This window comes from Loxodonta africana, chromosome 3 (assembly GCF_030014295.1).
Source record: "Loxodonta africana isolate mLoxAfr1 chromosome 3, mLoxAfr1.hap2, whole genome shotgun sequence".
Taxonomy (NCBI): domain Eukaryota; kingdom Metazoa; phylum Chordata; class Mammalia; order Proboscidea; family Elephantidae; genus Loxodonta; species Loxodonta africana.
In genome coordinates, this window is record NC_087344.1 from 47,688,298 (window position 1) to 47,704,666 (window position 16,369).

Genomic DNA, 16,369 nt, shown 5'->3' on the forward strand with positions numbered 1-16,369 from the left:
AATTCTGAAATTTTATTGCTAATCCTTGGATTTGTGTTTGCTGTCTCTCTATGAATTCTTGCAGCCTGTTCAATTTGTCACTAGGCTCTTCTGTAATCTTCTTAAGTTCCTCTATTGCTTTGTCTGTGTGTTCCTTGGCTTGTTCTGCATTTTGCCTGCTCTTCCTGATCTCTTGAAGATTTCTGTGTATTAATCTTTTGTATTCTACCTGTAGCAATTCCAGTAAGTTCTTGTCCTCCAGATGCTTTCTTGATTCTTTGTTTTGGGAACTTGCTGAAGAAATTATGGTCTGCCTCTTTGTGTGATTTGGTATTGACTGTTGTCTCCGAGCCATCGATAAGTTATTATATTTATTTATATTATGTTTGCTTCCTTGTCCTAGTTTCTTGTTTTGTCTTGTTTTGATGTCCCCAAACAGGCTGCTTGTGTGAGCTAGTTTGATTATTGATGCCTTTGAAGCTCTCATGTCCTGCCATCAGGTGGTTAGATCTGTTACTAGGTATGTGAGCCCAGGAGCCTGTTTCATTTTCTTATACAGATTCAGCTCAGGTGTCCAGGTAGTCGGTCATTGAGTGTGTGGTGCAGGCTCTTACCACAGTCTTAGATGGTTGGGGTGATTGGTGTAGGCACAGGTATCTGGCTGTAGTAGGCATCACATGCTGAGCAAGGCAGGGGACTGACAGCTTCCCCTGAGTGTCTGGGAGGAAAGCGTGTCCCTGTTCCCTAGCGCACATAGGTGGGTGGGTTTTGCTGACAGACCATGGGCTCCCAATGCTGTTGGCTGTAATGACTGGGAGGCACCACTTATTGTTGGACTTCTGTCGTGAGTGGCTAGGTAACATGGGTGGAGCCACCAGTGCTCAGGCCCCTGATGTGGGTAGGTGAGGACCCTGCTTAATAGGCAGAGCAGTGTCAGATATCATGAGGCACCACTCAGCAGTGTCAAGTATCATGAGGCACCACTCACCATATAGCTGGTATAACTGAAGTTAGGCTTTAGGTATATACCCTATTGTACTGTGCTAATGAGGGCCTACGCTGTTGAAATGGGCCCACACACGTCTATGCAGGGGTGAAATCCATTCAAATTCCATAGACCCCTTATGCCTGTACTTAGGCAAAGGAGCTGTGCCTGCTCTGAGTTCTTGGCTTAGGGGACTTGGCAGATTATTTCTTCTTCTTTGTTAATTTGTTCCCTCTCCAAGGCCAGGAGAATGGTTCAGAGCAAGGGACGGGTCCTACTTCTGGCCCAGGGGTTGTAGCAATCTCTGAAGCCAGCCCATGACCTTGTTCAGAGTGGGGAGTGGGCAGGTAAATGGGGAGAGAGGTTTTTCCCAAAAGGGTGTTTTTTGATCTGTGTGGTAGTTTAGACACATATAATTATCTTTTGCTGATTGAGCACTGCTTTTCACTGGTTCTGGAGGTTTGAGTAGACTCTCCACCACGACTGTTGTGGAAAAGGAGTCCCTAGCACCACTGCTTGCCTTTCCGCTCACTCCACCCAGTCCAGCCTGCAGGGTGCCGGTTCCTGCCAGGTCAGGCCTGTCAGCTTCTTGCTGCTTCTGAACCATCTCTCCCTCCCCCTGTCACAATTCCTCAGCTTTGCCTTTGATATTCAGGGCTCCTAGATATAATTGATTCACTTGTTTTTTTGAGTCTTTGTTGTAAGAGGGACCACAGGAAGCATCTGACTACTCTGCCATTTTTTTGTTTTTACTTTTTTTAAAATAATTTTTATTGTGCTTTAAGCGAAAGTTTACAAATCAAGGCAGTCTCTCACACAAAACCCATATACACCTTGCTACACACTCCCAATTACTCTCCCCCTAATAAGACAGCCTGTTCTCTCCCTCCACTCTCTCTGTTCGTGTCCATTTTGCCAGCTTCTAACCCCCTCTGCCCTCTTATCTCCCCTCCAGACAGGAGATGTCAACATAGTCTCAAGTGTCCACCTGATCCAAGAAGCTCAGTCCTCACCAGCGTACCTCTCCAACCCATTGTCCAGTCCAATCCATGTCTGAAGAGTTGGCTTCAGGAATGATTCCTGACCTGGGACGACAGAAGGTCTGGGGGCCATGACCACCAGGGTCCTTCTAGTCTCAGTCAGACCATTAAGTCTGGTCTTATGAGAATTGGGGTCTGCATCCCACTGCTCTCCTGCTCCCTCAGGGGTTCTCTGTTGTGTTCCCTGTCAGGGCAGTCATAGGTTGTAGTCAGGACCATCTAGTTCTTCTGGTCTCAGGATGATGTAGGTCTCTGGTTCATGTGGCCCTTTCTGTCTCTTGGGCCTGTAATCACCTTGTGTCCTTGGTGTTCTTCATTCTCCTTTGATCCAGGTGGGTTGAGACCAATTGATGCATCTTAGATGGCTGCTTGCTAGCATTTAAGACCCCAGACGCCACTCTTCAAAGTGGGATGCAGAATGTTTTCTTAATAGATTTTATTATGTCTATTTTTTTTTTTATTGACTTAGATGTCCCCTGAAACCATGTTCCCCAGACCCCTGCCCCTGCTACACTGGCCTTTGAAGCATTCAGTTTATTCAGGAAACTTCTTTGCTTTTGGTTTAGTCCAATTGTGCCGACCTCCCCTGTATTGTGTGCTGTCTTTCCTGTTTTTACTTTTTGAAAGAATGAGTGAATACGTGAATAAATGGATGGGAAAATGATTGGATGAATGACTGGGATTATAAATGAATGAATGGGGTGGATGGATGGATGAATTAATAGATAGATGGATAAACAATTGGATGCAAGAGTGGCCTTATGAATAAATGGATGGATGAATGGGTGATGGTGGATAGATGAATGGATGAATAAATGAGTGGGTGGGTGGGTAAATGATAGAATGAAAGAATGGGCTTATGAAAGACTGAATGGGTGTATGTATGTGTGTATGCATGGATGGGTGGATGGACACATGTTGGGAAATTTGCCAACATAAATAGTGGGTTTCTCCCTTTTTGTAACTTTCCAGAGATTCAGGTATACTGCCACCTGGTGGTGGAAATAACAATGGTCATTCCATAACCGAATTTTTTGTGCTTTCAAAAGTTCACTGTGAATATCTCCCACCCATCAGCTGCTCTGTGGGAGAAAGATGTGGCAGCCTGTTTTCTGAAAGATTTACAGCCTTGGAAACTCTTAAGGGAGTTCTCCTTTGTTCTATAGGGTCACTATCAGTCAGAATCAATGGAACAGCAAAGGGTTTGGCTATGGGCCCCCCAAATAGCCTTGACAAAGAGTTTGGCAGTTCAAATCTGCCAGGCGCTCCTTGGAAACTCTATGGGGCAGTTCTACTCTGTCCTATAGGTTCACTATAGGTTGGAATCGGCTAGATGGCAGTGAATTTGGTTTGGTTTTGGGTAAGTAGCCTTGGTGGTGCAGTGGTTAAAAGCTCCACTGCTAACTGAAAGGTTGATGGTTTGAACCCAACAGCTGATCTGCGGGAGGATGATGTGGTAGTCTGCTTCCATAAAGATTACAGCCTTGGAAACCCTATGGGGCAGTTCTACTCTGCCCTACAGGGTCACTATGAGTAGGAATTGACTTGACAAGCAATGAATTTGGTTTTGTTTTGGTTTATGGGATCCATCCTTGTCCAAGATCACTGCCCCTTTCAGAGGTACTTGTGAGCACCCCGTCAGCTGCCTGGAACTGTTATGCTTCCTCCATTGAGAGATAATGCCATTTCCAAAGGTAAAAAAACCAGGGATCGTTCAGGAAATATTGACCGAGCACCTACTTTGTGTCAGACCCTCTGCCACGTCCTGGGGACACAGTGGGAACAAGGATGACACAGTCCCTGCCCCATGGATCTGAAAGCCAGATGAGGGAGCTGAACGATGGATGGGAAAACAAATAAGTAGGGTAATTTCTGATACTGATAACACAGGATGATGGAATAGATTGCTTTTTCAGTTCTTGCAATAAGAGAAAGCTCCTCCAAGAAGGTAAAATTCAAGCTCAGACCCCACAGGTGAGAAGCCAGCTGTATAGAAGCCGGGGAAGAGCATTCTAAGTCAGGGCCAGGATGAGGGTGAGGCAAGTGAGGCATTTGTCTTGGGTTCCAAGTTTAAAGCGGTGTCAAAAACTCAGTAATTAAGATAAATCATATTTAATGCAATAATTAAAAAATTAACATTAATGCAAAAAAAATGCACGATGAACAAAATATCAAAATTTATATAAAGGCAGGATCTGACAGGGCCAGGTATGTTGTGGAAGTACAAAGTAGAAGCTTATCTTTATTTAAGATTTTGAGATTTTGGTAATCATGGCTTTTTTGTTTGCATTCATTTTGATTTTTAAAAATATTGTGTTAAAATATTACTTATCTTGAACACTGAATATTTTGGTACCCCTTTATATTTCGTGTCCAAGGTGAGCACCTCACTTGCCTTATCCTAGTCCTAGCCCTGTTCAATCTGAGCAATGCCCTGAACTAGAGTGACTTGTGCTTGAAGGAAGAAAGAATGTCAGTGTGTCAGAGGGGGCGATGTTGTCGGAAAAGTATGTGGGGCCCAATCATGTCTAGCAGTGAGCGGCCTCCACCTTGGCTGTGATTTAAAATAATCCTTGCACCCAGGTCCTATGTAAGTTAGCAGTTGGCAGTGGAGCGCTTAACCACTGCCCCACCAAGGCTTTTTGGTGGGGCCCATAACCAAATCCTTTGCCGTTGAGTTGATTCCAACTCATAGTGACCCTATAAAACAGAGTAGAACTGCGTTAAGAGTTTTTGAGGCTGTAAATCTTTAAGTCTCTGGGGATGGGGCCCAACCCACTAAGCCCATTGCCTTCAAATGGATTCCAACTCAAACTGACCATATGGGACAGAGTAGAACTACCCCATCGGGCTCCCAAGGCTGTAATCTTTACATCTTTCTCCCCCAGAGGGCTGGTGGGTTCCAGTCTTTGACCTTTCATTAGCAGCTGAGAGCTTAACCACAGTGCCACCAGGGGGTGGGGCACAGACATCAGTATTTTTAAAAACCTCCCAGATGGTTCTAATGGGCAGTCAGGGCTGAGACCTACTGGTGTAGAACCTTCCCTCCAACCCACCTAAACCCTTCAAGTGGCCCACCTCCTTTTCTGGCCTGTTGTCACCTCCCTCAAACAGCGTTAGTGAAGCAGAGGTCCACTGCCAGCTCTGCTCCTTAGGCCAGTTGCTCACAACCTTGCCTGAACATTGGACTCGCCTGGAGGGTGTTAGAAAACCCTACTGCTCATGCCTCCACCCCAGAGATTCTGATGTACCTGGTTGAGTCCAGCCTGGGCATCAGTCCTTAGGAAAACTCCCTAGTGCTTCTATGTACGGCCAAAGTTGAGAACTACTGAGCTAGAGATGTATTTATTTGGCACAGATTCTGTGTCTGGAAATGTGCCAGGATGATTAAATGGACCTGCCTTCTAAGAAAGTATTTACCACTTGACTAATAGAAGCATTCCATACAAGCGCTATTTATTTCTTAATAACATTTATATGTGTATATATACGTGTCTGTGTTGACATATAATGTAAGTATCTACATATATATGTATCTTTTATATATCTGTATATCTACCTTTCTCTGTCTCTATCTATAGGAGCCCCTGAGTGAAACAAACGGTTAAGTTCTTAACTACTAACTGAAAGGTTGGAGGTTCAAACCCACCCAGAGATGCCTCAGAAGAAAGGACTGACGATCTTCTTCCCAAAGATCACAGTCTTGAAAACCCCATGGAGTGCAGTTTTACTCTGATACACGTGCTCGCCATGAGTCAAATTAATGCCCTGTCAATGTTTTTTTTCTGGTATATGTTGTGTGCTGTGGAGTTGATTTTGACCCATAGTGGCCCCATGTGACAGAGTAGAACTCCCCAGTTCTCTCGGCTGTAATGTTTACTGGAGCAGGTTACAGGGTTCTTTCTCCCCCAGAATGGCCATGTAGGTTTGAACTGCCCACTTTTCAGTTAGCAGCTGAGTTCCTAACTGTTGTGCCACCAGAGGTACACACACACACAGGCACATACACACACACACAAACAACCAATTGCTGCTGAGTGAACCTCGACTCCTGACTCGTGCTGACCCCATGTGTTTCCGAGTAGTACTGTGCTCCATAAGGTTTTCAATGGCCGATTTTGGAAGCAGATCACCAGGTCTTTCTTTTGAGGCTCCTGTAGGTGGACTTGAACCACCAAACTTTCACTTACCAGCTAAGCCCATTAACCCTTTGAACCAACTGGGATCTGTATATATATATATATATATATATAATTATTTTTAATATTCCAGAGAAGTATGACTACTTCCCTAGTTTTGGCTCTGTTTTGTTCAGTCAACAAGCCTTCCTGGTCCTCAGTTTCCTTCACTGCAAAGAAGAAAAAAATTGCGGAAGGGGAACCCCAAGGCACATTTAGGTCCAGCATTCAGGAGATCAAAGGCAGATGTCAGGTGTCTAACTTGTCCCAGCTCTTAGACTTTGTCCAGGCACAGCTGGCTGGCAGTCAGTTCAGAGGAGGCAAGAATAAGAACAAAGGGAGACTGTCACACTACACACCAGCATGGTGCTGAAACTGTGGGTTGACTCTTCCCAGGGGCTGCGACAGGGGTGCCGTGCCCCAAGGGGAGAGGTCTTCGCTACAGGCTCCTTATCTGCCACTGCTGCCATGAACAGTTTTGTCTTGCAGATTCTTAGCACAGCCTGTGGTGTTTTATGGCCCAGGAGACAGACTCTGTGGTGTTGTCAGTTGGGTGAGTCCCTGTAAGAGGATCGGTGGATTTTGCAGGGGTGGAGAAGGTGGAGGGTGAGTAATGAATTATCTGTAGAACAGAGGGAGATGCTCCAAGCCCTGGGAGGGACACTTGCACCTGCACCCCTGGACACAGGTACAGTGCTGCTGAAAATAGGAGAAATCTGGAAACAACCAAAGTACCACCCATCAACAGGGGAATGGGTGAAGAAACCATTGTATATTGAACATTACATGTTCTTTTTGTTAGGTGCTATCAAATTGATTCTGACTCATAGCGACCCTATGTACAACAGAAGGAAACACTGCCCGGTACTGAGCCATCCTTATAATCATTGCTATGTTTGAGCCCCTCATGTGCCTGTCAGTTTGTCGTACTGTGGGGGCTTGCGTGTTGCTGTGATGTTGGAAGCTATGCCACCAGTATTCGGATACCAGCAGGGTCACCCACGGAAGACAGGTTTCAGCTGAGCTCCCAGACTAAGACGGACTAGGAAGAAGGACCCGGCAGTCTACTTCTGAAAAGCATTAGCCTGTGATAACCTTATGAATAGCAGCGGAACATTGTCTGATATAGTGCTGGAAGATGAGCCCCCCAGGTTGGAAGGCACTCAAAAGATGACTGGGGAAGAGCTGCCTCCTCAAAGCAGAGGTGACCTTAATGACGTGGATGGAGTAAAGCTTTCGGACATTCATTTGCTGATGTGGCAAAACTCAAAATAAGAAGAAACAGCTGCAAACATCCATTAATAATCGGGACCTGGAATGTACGAAGTATGAATCTAGGAAAATTGGAAATTGTCAAAAATGAAACGGAACGCATAAACATCGATATCCTAGGCATTAAAAAAAAAATGAGAGAGGTGAAATGGACTGGTATTGGCCGCTTTGAATCAGACAATCATAATAGTCTACTATGCTGGGAATGACAGTTTGAAGAGGAATGGTGTTGCATTCATAGTCAAAAAGAATGTTTCAAGATCTATCCTGAAGTACAGGGCTGTCAGTGATAGGATAATATCCACACGCCTACAAGGAACACCAGTTAATACGACTATTCAAATTTACGCACCAACCACTAGGGTCAAAGATGAAGAAAAAGAAGACTTTTATCAGCTGCTGCAGTCTGAAATTGATCGGCATGCAACCAAGATGCACTGATAATTACTGGCGATTGGAATGCAAAAGTTGGAAACAAAGAAGAAGGATCAGTAGTTGGAAAATATGGCCTGGGTGATAGAAACAATGCCGGAGATCGAATGATAGAATTTTGCAAGACCAATGACTTCTTCATTGCAAATACCTTCTTTCACCAACGTAAATGGTGACTATACACATGGACCTCGCCGAATGGAACACACAGAAATCAAATTGACTACATCTGTGGAAAGAGACGATGGAAAAGCTCAATATCATCAGAACAAGGCCAGGGGCCGACTGTGGAGCAGACCATCAATTGCTCATATGCAAGTTCAAGCTGAAACTGAAGAAAATGAGAGCAAGTTCATGAGAGCCAAAATATGACCTTGAGTATATCCCACCTGAATTTAGAGACCATCTCAAGAATAGATTTGATGCATTGAACACTAGTGACTGAAGACCAGAAGAGTTGTGGAATGACATCAAGGACATCATCCATGAAGAAAGCAAGAGGTCACTGAAAAGGCAGGAAAGAAAGAAAAGACCAAGATGGATGTCAGAGAGACTCTGAAACTTGCCCTCGAGGGTCGAGCAGCTAAAGCAAAAGAAGAAATAATGAAGTAAAAGAGCTGAACAGAAGATTTCAAAGAGTGACTCAAGAAGACAAAGTAAAGTATGATAATGACATGTGCAAAGAGCTGGAGATAGAAAACCAAAAGGGAAGAAACATGCTTGGTGTTTCTCAAGCTGAAAAAACTGAAGAAAAATTCAAGCCTCGAGTTGCAACAGTGGATTCCATGGGGGAAAATATTAAACGATGCAGGAAGCATCAAAAGAAGATGGAAGGAATACACAGAGTCATTATACCAAAAAGAATTAGTCAATATTCTACCATTTCAAGAGGTGGCATATGACCAGGAACCAATGGTACTGAAGGAAGAAGTCCAAGCTGCCCTGAAGGCATTGGTGAAAAACAAGGCTCCAGGAATTGATGGAATATCAGTTGAGATGTTTCAACAAACAGATGCATCACCGGAGGTGCTCACTTGTCTATGCCAAGAAATATGGAAGACTGCCTCCTGACCAACTGACTGGAAGAGATCCATATTTATGCCTATTCCCAAGAAAGGTGATCCGGCTGAATGTGGAAATTATAGAACAATATCATTAATATCACCCAATCAAAATTTTGCTGAAGATCATTCAAAAACGGCGCAGCAGTATATCGACAGGGAACTGCCAGAAGTTCAGGCCGGTTTCAGAAGAGGCCGTGGAACCAGGGATATCATTGCTGATGTCAGATGGATCCTGGCTGAAAACAGAGAATACCAGAAGGATGTTTACCTGTGTTTTATTGACTATGCAAAGGCATTCGATGGTGTGGATCATAACAAACTATGGGTAACATTGCGAAGAATGGGAATTCCAGAACACTTAATTGTGCGCATTAGGAACCTTTACATAGATCAAGAGGCAGTTGTTCAGACAGAACAAGGGGATACCGATTGGTTTAAAGTCAGGAAAGATGTGCGTCAGGGTTGTATTCTTTCACCATACCTATTCAGTCTGTAAACTGAGCAAATAATGTGAGAAGCTAGACTATATGAAGAAAAACAGGGTATCAGGATTGGAGGAAGATTCATTAACAATGTCTGTTATACAGATGACACAACCTGCTTGCTGAAAGTGAAAAGGACTTGAAGCACTTCCTAATGAAGATCAAAGACCACAGCCTTCAGTATGGATTGCACCTCAACATAAAGAAAACAAAAATCCTCACAACTGTTCATGATAAATGGAGAAAAGATTGAAGTTGTCAAGGATTTCATTTTACTTGGATCCACAATCAATAGCCATGGAAGCAGCAATCAAGAAATCAAAAGACGCATTGCATTGGGTAAATCTGCTGCAAAGGACCTCATCAAAGTGTTGAAGAGCAAAGATGTCACCCTGAAGACTAAGGTGCACCTGACCCAAGCCATGGTAGTTTCAATCGCATCACATGCATGCCAAAGCTGGACAATGAATAAGGAAGACTGAAGAAGAGTTGATGCCTTTGAATTGTTGTGTTGGTGAAGAATATCAAATATACCATGGACTGCCAAAAGAACTAACAAATCTGTCTTGGAAGAAGTGCAACCAGAATGCTCCTTAGAGTCAAGGATGGCGAGACTGCATCTTACATACTTTGGACTTGTTGTCAGGAAGGATCAGTCCCTGGAGAAGGACATCATGTTTGGCAGAGTACAGGTCAGTGGAAAAGAAGTCCCTCAATGAGGTGGATTGACACAGTGTCTTCAACAATGAGCTCAAGCATAACAAGCATTGTAAGGATGGTTCAGGACCAGGCAGTGTTTCATTCTGTTGTGCATAGGATCGCTAAGAGTCAGAACCGACTCGACGGCACCTAACAACAACAACATGTTTGAGCCCGTTATTGCAGCCATTGTGTCAATCCATTTCATTGAGGGTCTTCCCCTTGTATGCTAATCCTCTACCAAGCATGCTGTCCTTCTCTAGGGACTGATTGCTCCGGATAACATGTCCAAAGCCCGTTTCATTGCTGTCAAGTCAATCCTGACTAATAGCCACCCTATAGGACAGAGTAGAACTGCCCCATAGAATTTTCAAGGAGTGCCTGGTGGATTCAAACTGCTGACCTTTTGGTTAGCAGCCATAGCTCTTAACCACTACACCACCAGATTTTCCAGAATGTAGGATCAGAAGCAACAATATAGCCACAACCTCAAACAAAGATTTAAGACCACAATAGTTTCTTTTAACAAACTCTCTAACCCAAGCAGTTTAGCCAAACTGTTCCTTTTCAAAAACTTATACCTTTTCCGTTATCCCGATATTGACTCTAGCATTAGTTAGCTTGCATTTTAATGTTTTTTTTTTAAGTCTGTTTTAGAGTTCCTTCTCCTTGCCCTTGAACCCCTGGTAGGAGAACTATTTTGGGGGTCTGTAGTGAGCTATGGCTGCTAAGCAAAAGGTTGGCAGTTGGAATCCATCAGCTGCTCCTTGGAAACTCTATGGGGCAGTTCTACTCTGTCCTATAGGGTCGCTATGAGTCAGAATTGACTCAACGTCCATGGGTTTGTTTCGTTTTGGTTATATCAATTTAGACCAAATTTGCCTCGGGACGCTTTTCATCAGCCACTGGCATGTGGATCTTCCATAGCTTGAGGTGACCACCTGTGCCTGTTAACTGCCTAGCTTGCCTTATGTACACCTTTACCTTCTGAACACCTCCTATCTCCTTTTCTCCTACTTCCCTTCCCTGTAAAAAAAGGCAACTTTTTGACGTCATTGGATAAGAAGCTTTTTGATGTTTGAAAACTTCTGAAAGAAGAAACTTTCCCTTGTCTTTAACTTTGGTTTTTTCCATCCCTTTCTCTACTGATCAACAGTGGATCTGGTAGTAGCTTCATTGGCCTTTTCTATAATTGCTGGTTGTTTTACTCCCAATGCAAATAGCTTTAAAGTTGCATAATTTTGCATGCAGTTTATACATACATGGGAAGCAGATAAAACATAGGTTTTGAAGCCAAGGATCCCTGCCTGTCTGATGAAGGACAGGCTCCTCAATATAAAAAAAATGGCGATAAAAAGATCTCCTTCACTGGACTATTCGGAGAATTTAATCAGATGCAGTTTCCAAGGAGAGTTGAAGACACAGTCAAAATAGCTTCCCAACAACACCTGCCCACATTGGTATGCTTTCGTTTCCTCCATCCTCCTCAGGTACCGCTTGTGTCCTGACCATCATTCACTTGCCATGGTGCAAGACTGCTTAAATGCCTCCATTCACTTCCTGAAGACACTGAAAACCTATGGGGTAGACCCCTCCAGAGTTCTGATCTGTGGAGAAAACATTGGAGGGGGGATTATGGCTTCTGTCTCCCAGAACTTGGTGGACAGGTGGGATCTTCCCCAAACCCAAGCTCAGGTCCTCATCTGTCCATTTCTCTAGGGGATCGATTTGCAGCTGCCATCCTTTCAGTAGTACTAAAGCGTCCCTCTCCTCAGCCGGAAGTTCATGATGACATGTATGTGTAATTTTCTGCTTATTAATCTCTCCTGGTGGGATGCCATCTTGAGGGATGAGTTTATCCCCCCAGAATTCTGGAGGAAGTTCCAGAAATGGCTCGCTCCCGACCACATACCCAAAAGATTCAAGAAGACCACCTACCGACTGATGGTTCCCAGCCCTTTTAATGAGACTGCCTATCTGGAGACCCAACCTGTTTTTGATGTAAGATATTCACCTTTAATAGCGGATGATGAGACCATCACTAAGCTTCCTGAGGCCTTCCTGTTGAGCTGTGAGCATGACATTCTCCAGGATGACATCTTGCCCTACAAGAAACGACTGGAGGACCAGGGGGTCCCTGTGACATGGTACCACGTGGAGGATGGCTTTCATGGATCTTATTTGATAAGAAGCTTTTCTCTTTCCCATGCTCCCTGGAAATTGTGAACGCTCTAGCCAGTTTTATTAAGGGCATCCAATAGTAACCCTGGTGTCCTGAGTTGGGTGTGACAAGTGTGAACTCTAGCATAAGCTGGGTCCTTTGTGAGTTTGATTTTATTGAATAAGGAGATGCCGTGCCAGTCAGTGCCTGGCCCTAGTGGAGAGGATAAGAAGAGAGCTAAGAAAGACCTTGCTTTGTACTCAAGAAAATCCAAGATATTTTTGATGCTCCTTCCAGCAATCACGGTGTCTAATTCTGGACCTAACAACATTCTATCACATTCTCACATTCTCAACCAGGTTAAAGAGATGAAACAAATGCCTTTAAAAATTTGTCAAACCCCTAACACATGAAGTCTGTGCAGAATAAATGCCCATAACCGGTCATACCGTCAATGGTTATTTGTACTCACAATGCTATAGCTTAGTTTGGAGCCATGGCCCCTGTTGAGGGAGGGGGCATATAATTGTTCCTAGGGTCAAAGGTTAAGAGCCAAATGTCAACTTAGTTGGTTCCAGCCTATATGAGAAATGCTGTTGCAAAGAAATTCTCACCTAAATACAGCCATCATTGGGCTGGACTAAAGGAAGCTTTCAGATAAGATCATAGGAAAGAGGGAAACAGGGGAAGAGGTAGGAGGGAGGGAATGGGGGAAAAGAGTAGCCTCTGGGTGACTGTGAGCTTTGCCTAAACTCAAGTATTTAATCTGAATTCCAAAAGCTAATCGCTGGCTACCAAGAGGTAGGTTCTCAGAGCCAGGTCTGTCTTGGGAATCTCTGGATACCTTCTGGGCTACTGGAGTTTTATTCACTAAAGGAGTAAGGTGTGAAACTTCTTTCTTTGGTGAGATATATATTATTTCTTCTTTCCTAAATAATCTTGCCTTTGCTCAGCCAGTGCTAGTTTCACTGCTCACAGAGAAGGGGAAGGGAATCTTTGTATTGCATGCACAGGGTAATCCACATTAGTTTTTGCATGGAGGTCCCTGTTTGCTAGACACACCTGTAATAGCAGTGAGACACACTGTTGATTAGTCCCAGCCAACTGCTGAAGCTTGAGTCTCTCCTTTCTATGCAACCAAAGCCTCTTTGGGTGTCAAGAACCGCACCTCCGCTTGGTGGAGTGGCTTGGGTCTTGCAAAGGCGGCACATATACATACAACAGTGGCATCATAAGGTGAGTGTGGGGCATGCAGACTGCACTGATTGACACTGTTACAGGGGGTGACACCAAAATGACTGTCTATGAAATTTTCGTGCAGTATTTCAGCAAAAATTTATCATTTTTTAAAAAATACAATTTTTGTAAGCCCAGCTTACATGTATTAATATACCTGCAAGGCTAAAACACCATGGTAATTTACTTTTTGAGCTTTCTAATAGACTCCGTTCAGAGCTGTCATTATTACCCAATTACATGATGCTTCAAATCATGTGGTTTCATCTGCATGTGTTACAAGCAGGTACCGTTGTTCTCATTGTTGCTGGTGTTTTCATAGTCACTAAGTTTGTCAAATTTTCTGGTGTTTTAGTTATGATATTGTGGTAATTAGTATTTGTGAACCTATATCAATAACTTTTTTGAAAATGAAGTTGTAATTAAAGGGGGAAAAAGTATGATACATGGGGATTACAATTTAGGAGTAGCATTAGTACAAAAAACATTACTAATGATCCTGTATGGTCTGGTATGGGAGGAGACTCATGGGGGATGACAATATGAGTTGGCAGACTGGGTGATACCAACTGTAGTGATGCCACTGCCATACAGGCAATTTAGATACAGCTTCTGGGTTGCAGGGACACACATCATGATCCGTGGGTTATATACAAGCAGCTTTGGTGGGAGGGTGTATTAATCATCTATTGCTATGGAACAACGTTATTACAAACTTAGGGGCTTAAACAACATACCTTTATTATTCACAGTTTCTGTGGGTCAGGAGTCTCGGCATAGATGAGCTGGGTCCCGTTCTGCTCTCCAGTGAGCCAAGATTTATTCTCTTCAATGAGATCTCGATCTCAACCCTAGAGGTAGTGGCTTTTCCTTATATATGTGATTTTTATATTCTTTAGAACTCTCTGTTTCTTACTAGCCAATCCCTTGTTGCTCCAATCATCTGCTATAAAAACGCTAATAATTATTTATATTAAACTTTTCATGTTCAAATTACTGTGTGTTTTTGGCCTCCTAGTTGTACTCTGACTGATACAGAATTGGTGCCAGAAGTGGAACGGTTCCAAGAGGTAGAAATGTAAAGATGGAATGTGGGGTTGATGTGGTCATATCTTTGGGCCTGAATGCAATGCTGGGGTCCTTGCAAATGGGAAACGGGATGTTAGTGCCAGTGTCACGCAGTGGTATCGCAATTAATCGAGCTTTCACCTGTGGTTGATTATGATGGCGTGTCAACTGAGGCACGCACATTGGGAGCCTGCGTTGTGATGGGGATCGGTCAGTTTTGCCAGCCTGCTGGGCTTGAGATTAGCCATCCTAGAGGCAGGAGAGAGAGGATCCCACCACCACCAAAGAAGAACAGCCAAAAGAGAGACAGTGTCCTTTGGGCCCAGGATTCCTGTGTTGAGAAGCTCCTGGAACCAGGAGACAGAGAGACAGAGAGAGCTTGAGAAGCGGTGGCAGAGAGATGACTGCAGGAGTTGGCAGGAAGTGGTGTGGTGGGCTTCCCAGCCCATGGAGTGAGAGAGCTGAGTGCCTTTGGGCCGAGGTTTACTGGTGGAGTCGGTTGCCTCTGGGTACTTTTTGGTAGAGCTGAAAGAGCTTTGTAACACTTGCCTGAGCAGGGCAGAGGCCCAGGGCCAGGAAAAGGCCTGAGACCAGGGCTGGGATGGAGTTGTCCTGATGGAAGAACTGTATGCTGAGCATTCCTTAAGCTGAATTGTAACCTATTACTTCCCTAACAAACCCCATAATCATGAGTATTGTCTGTGAGTTCTGTGTGGCCACTGCAAGAACTATTGAACCCAACAGAGAAGTAGAGGGTGCTGTGAGAGGGATAGTAGGTGTCAGAATTGATTAAGATGGTGGAGAGAGGAGGTATGTCTGACCTCCACCTCATAGGAATCAGCCTTGGGCTGTTGATCTTGAGTCTCCTTCCCCCTTGTGAAATTAAAGGAGGTCAGACACCACCTTATGCCATTTTTACAGAGCCCAAGTGACTGCTACAGCTGACCATTAGGAAGTAACAATGATTATAAAGATTATGGTGTGGCAAAAGTAAATCAAAGCTAAAACATTCAAAAGAGGGAAACAGAGATGACATTATGTAAAAGATGACAACATTAAAACAAAAAAGAGGGACTGAAAAATGTAGTCATAGCTCTTTCATCTAGAGAGGATGTCAAGGCCATATAAAGAAAGAAAAGACTGGTTTAAACTTAGAAAAACAGGGGTAAACAGTAAGGTAACCATAAAGGAAACTAACAATCCTGTGCATCAAAATAAAAAACAAGGAAAACATAAAGACTCAGCAAATACAAAATCGACAACAATGAAAAAGAGGAAAAGAAAATATATGAAGAAAAATGACTCAGCACAGAAAATTAAGTGGAACAAAGAAACTGTCAGCAACACACAAAAAAAGGCATCAAAATGATAGCACACACACACACACAAAACTCATAGCTATCAATAATTACACAGAATGTAAATGGACTAAATGCACCAATAAAGAGACAGAGAGTGACAGAATGGATAAAAACACATGATCCATCTATGTGCTGCCTACAAGAGACACACCTTAGACTTAAAGGCACAATCAAACTAAAACTCAGACGATGGAAAAAAAATATATCAAGCAAACAACAATCGAAAAAGAGCAGGAGTGGCAATATTAATTTCTGACAAAATAGAGTTTAAAGTAAAATCCACCATAAAGGATAAGGAAGGACACTATATAAAGATTAAAGGGCCAATACACCAGGAGGACATAACCATAAGAAATATATATGCCCCCAATGACAGGGCTCCAAAATACATAAAACAAACTCTAACAGCATT

General features: G+C 43.6%; 1 protein-coding gene across 1 annotated transcript; it reads left to right on the forward strand.

The window, feature by feature from the left end:
* Nucleotides 1–4,032: 4,032 nt before the first annotated feature.
* On the forward strand, nucleotides 4,033–13,402 carry AADACL4 (arylacetamide deacetylase like 4). The gene is given in 3 exon segments (XM_064279930.1): nucleotides 4,033–4,038; nucleotides 11,566–12,307; nucleotides 12,310–13,402. Coding segments are annotated over 3 exon segments (831 nt in total). The 3' UTR covers nucleotides 12,393–13,402.
* Nucleotides 13,403–16,369: the final 2,967 nt, after the last annotated feature.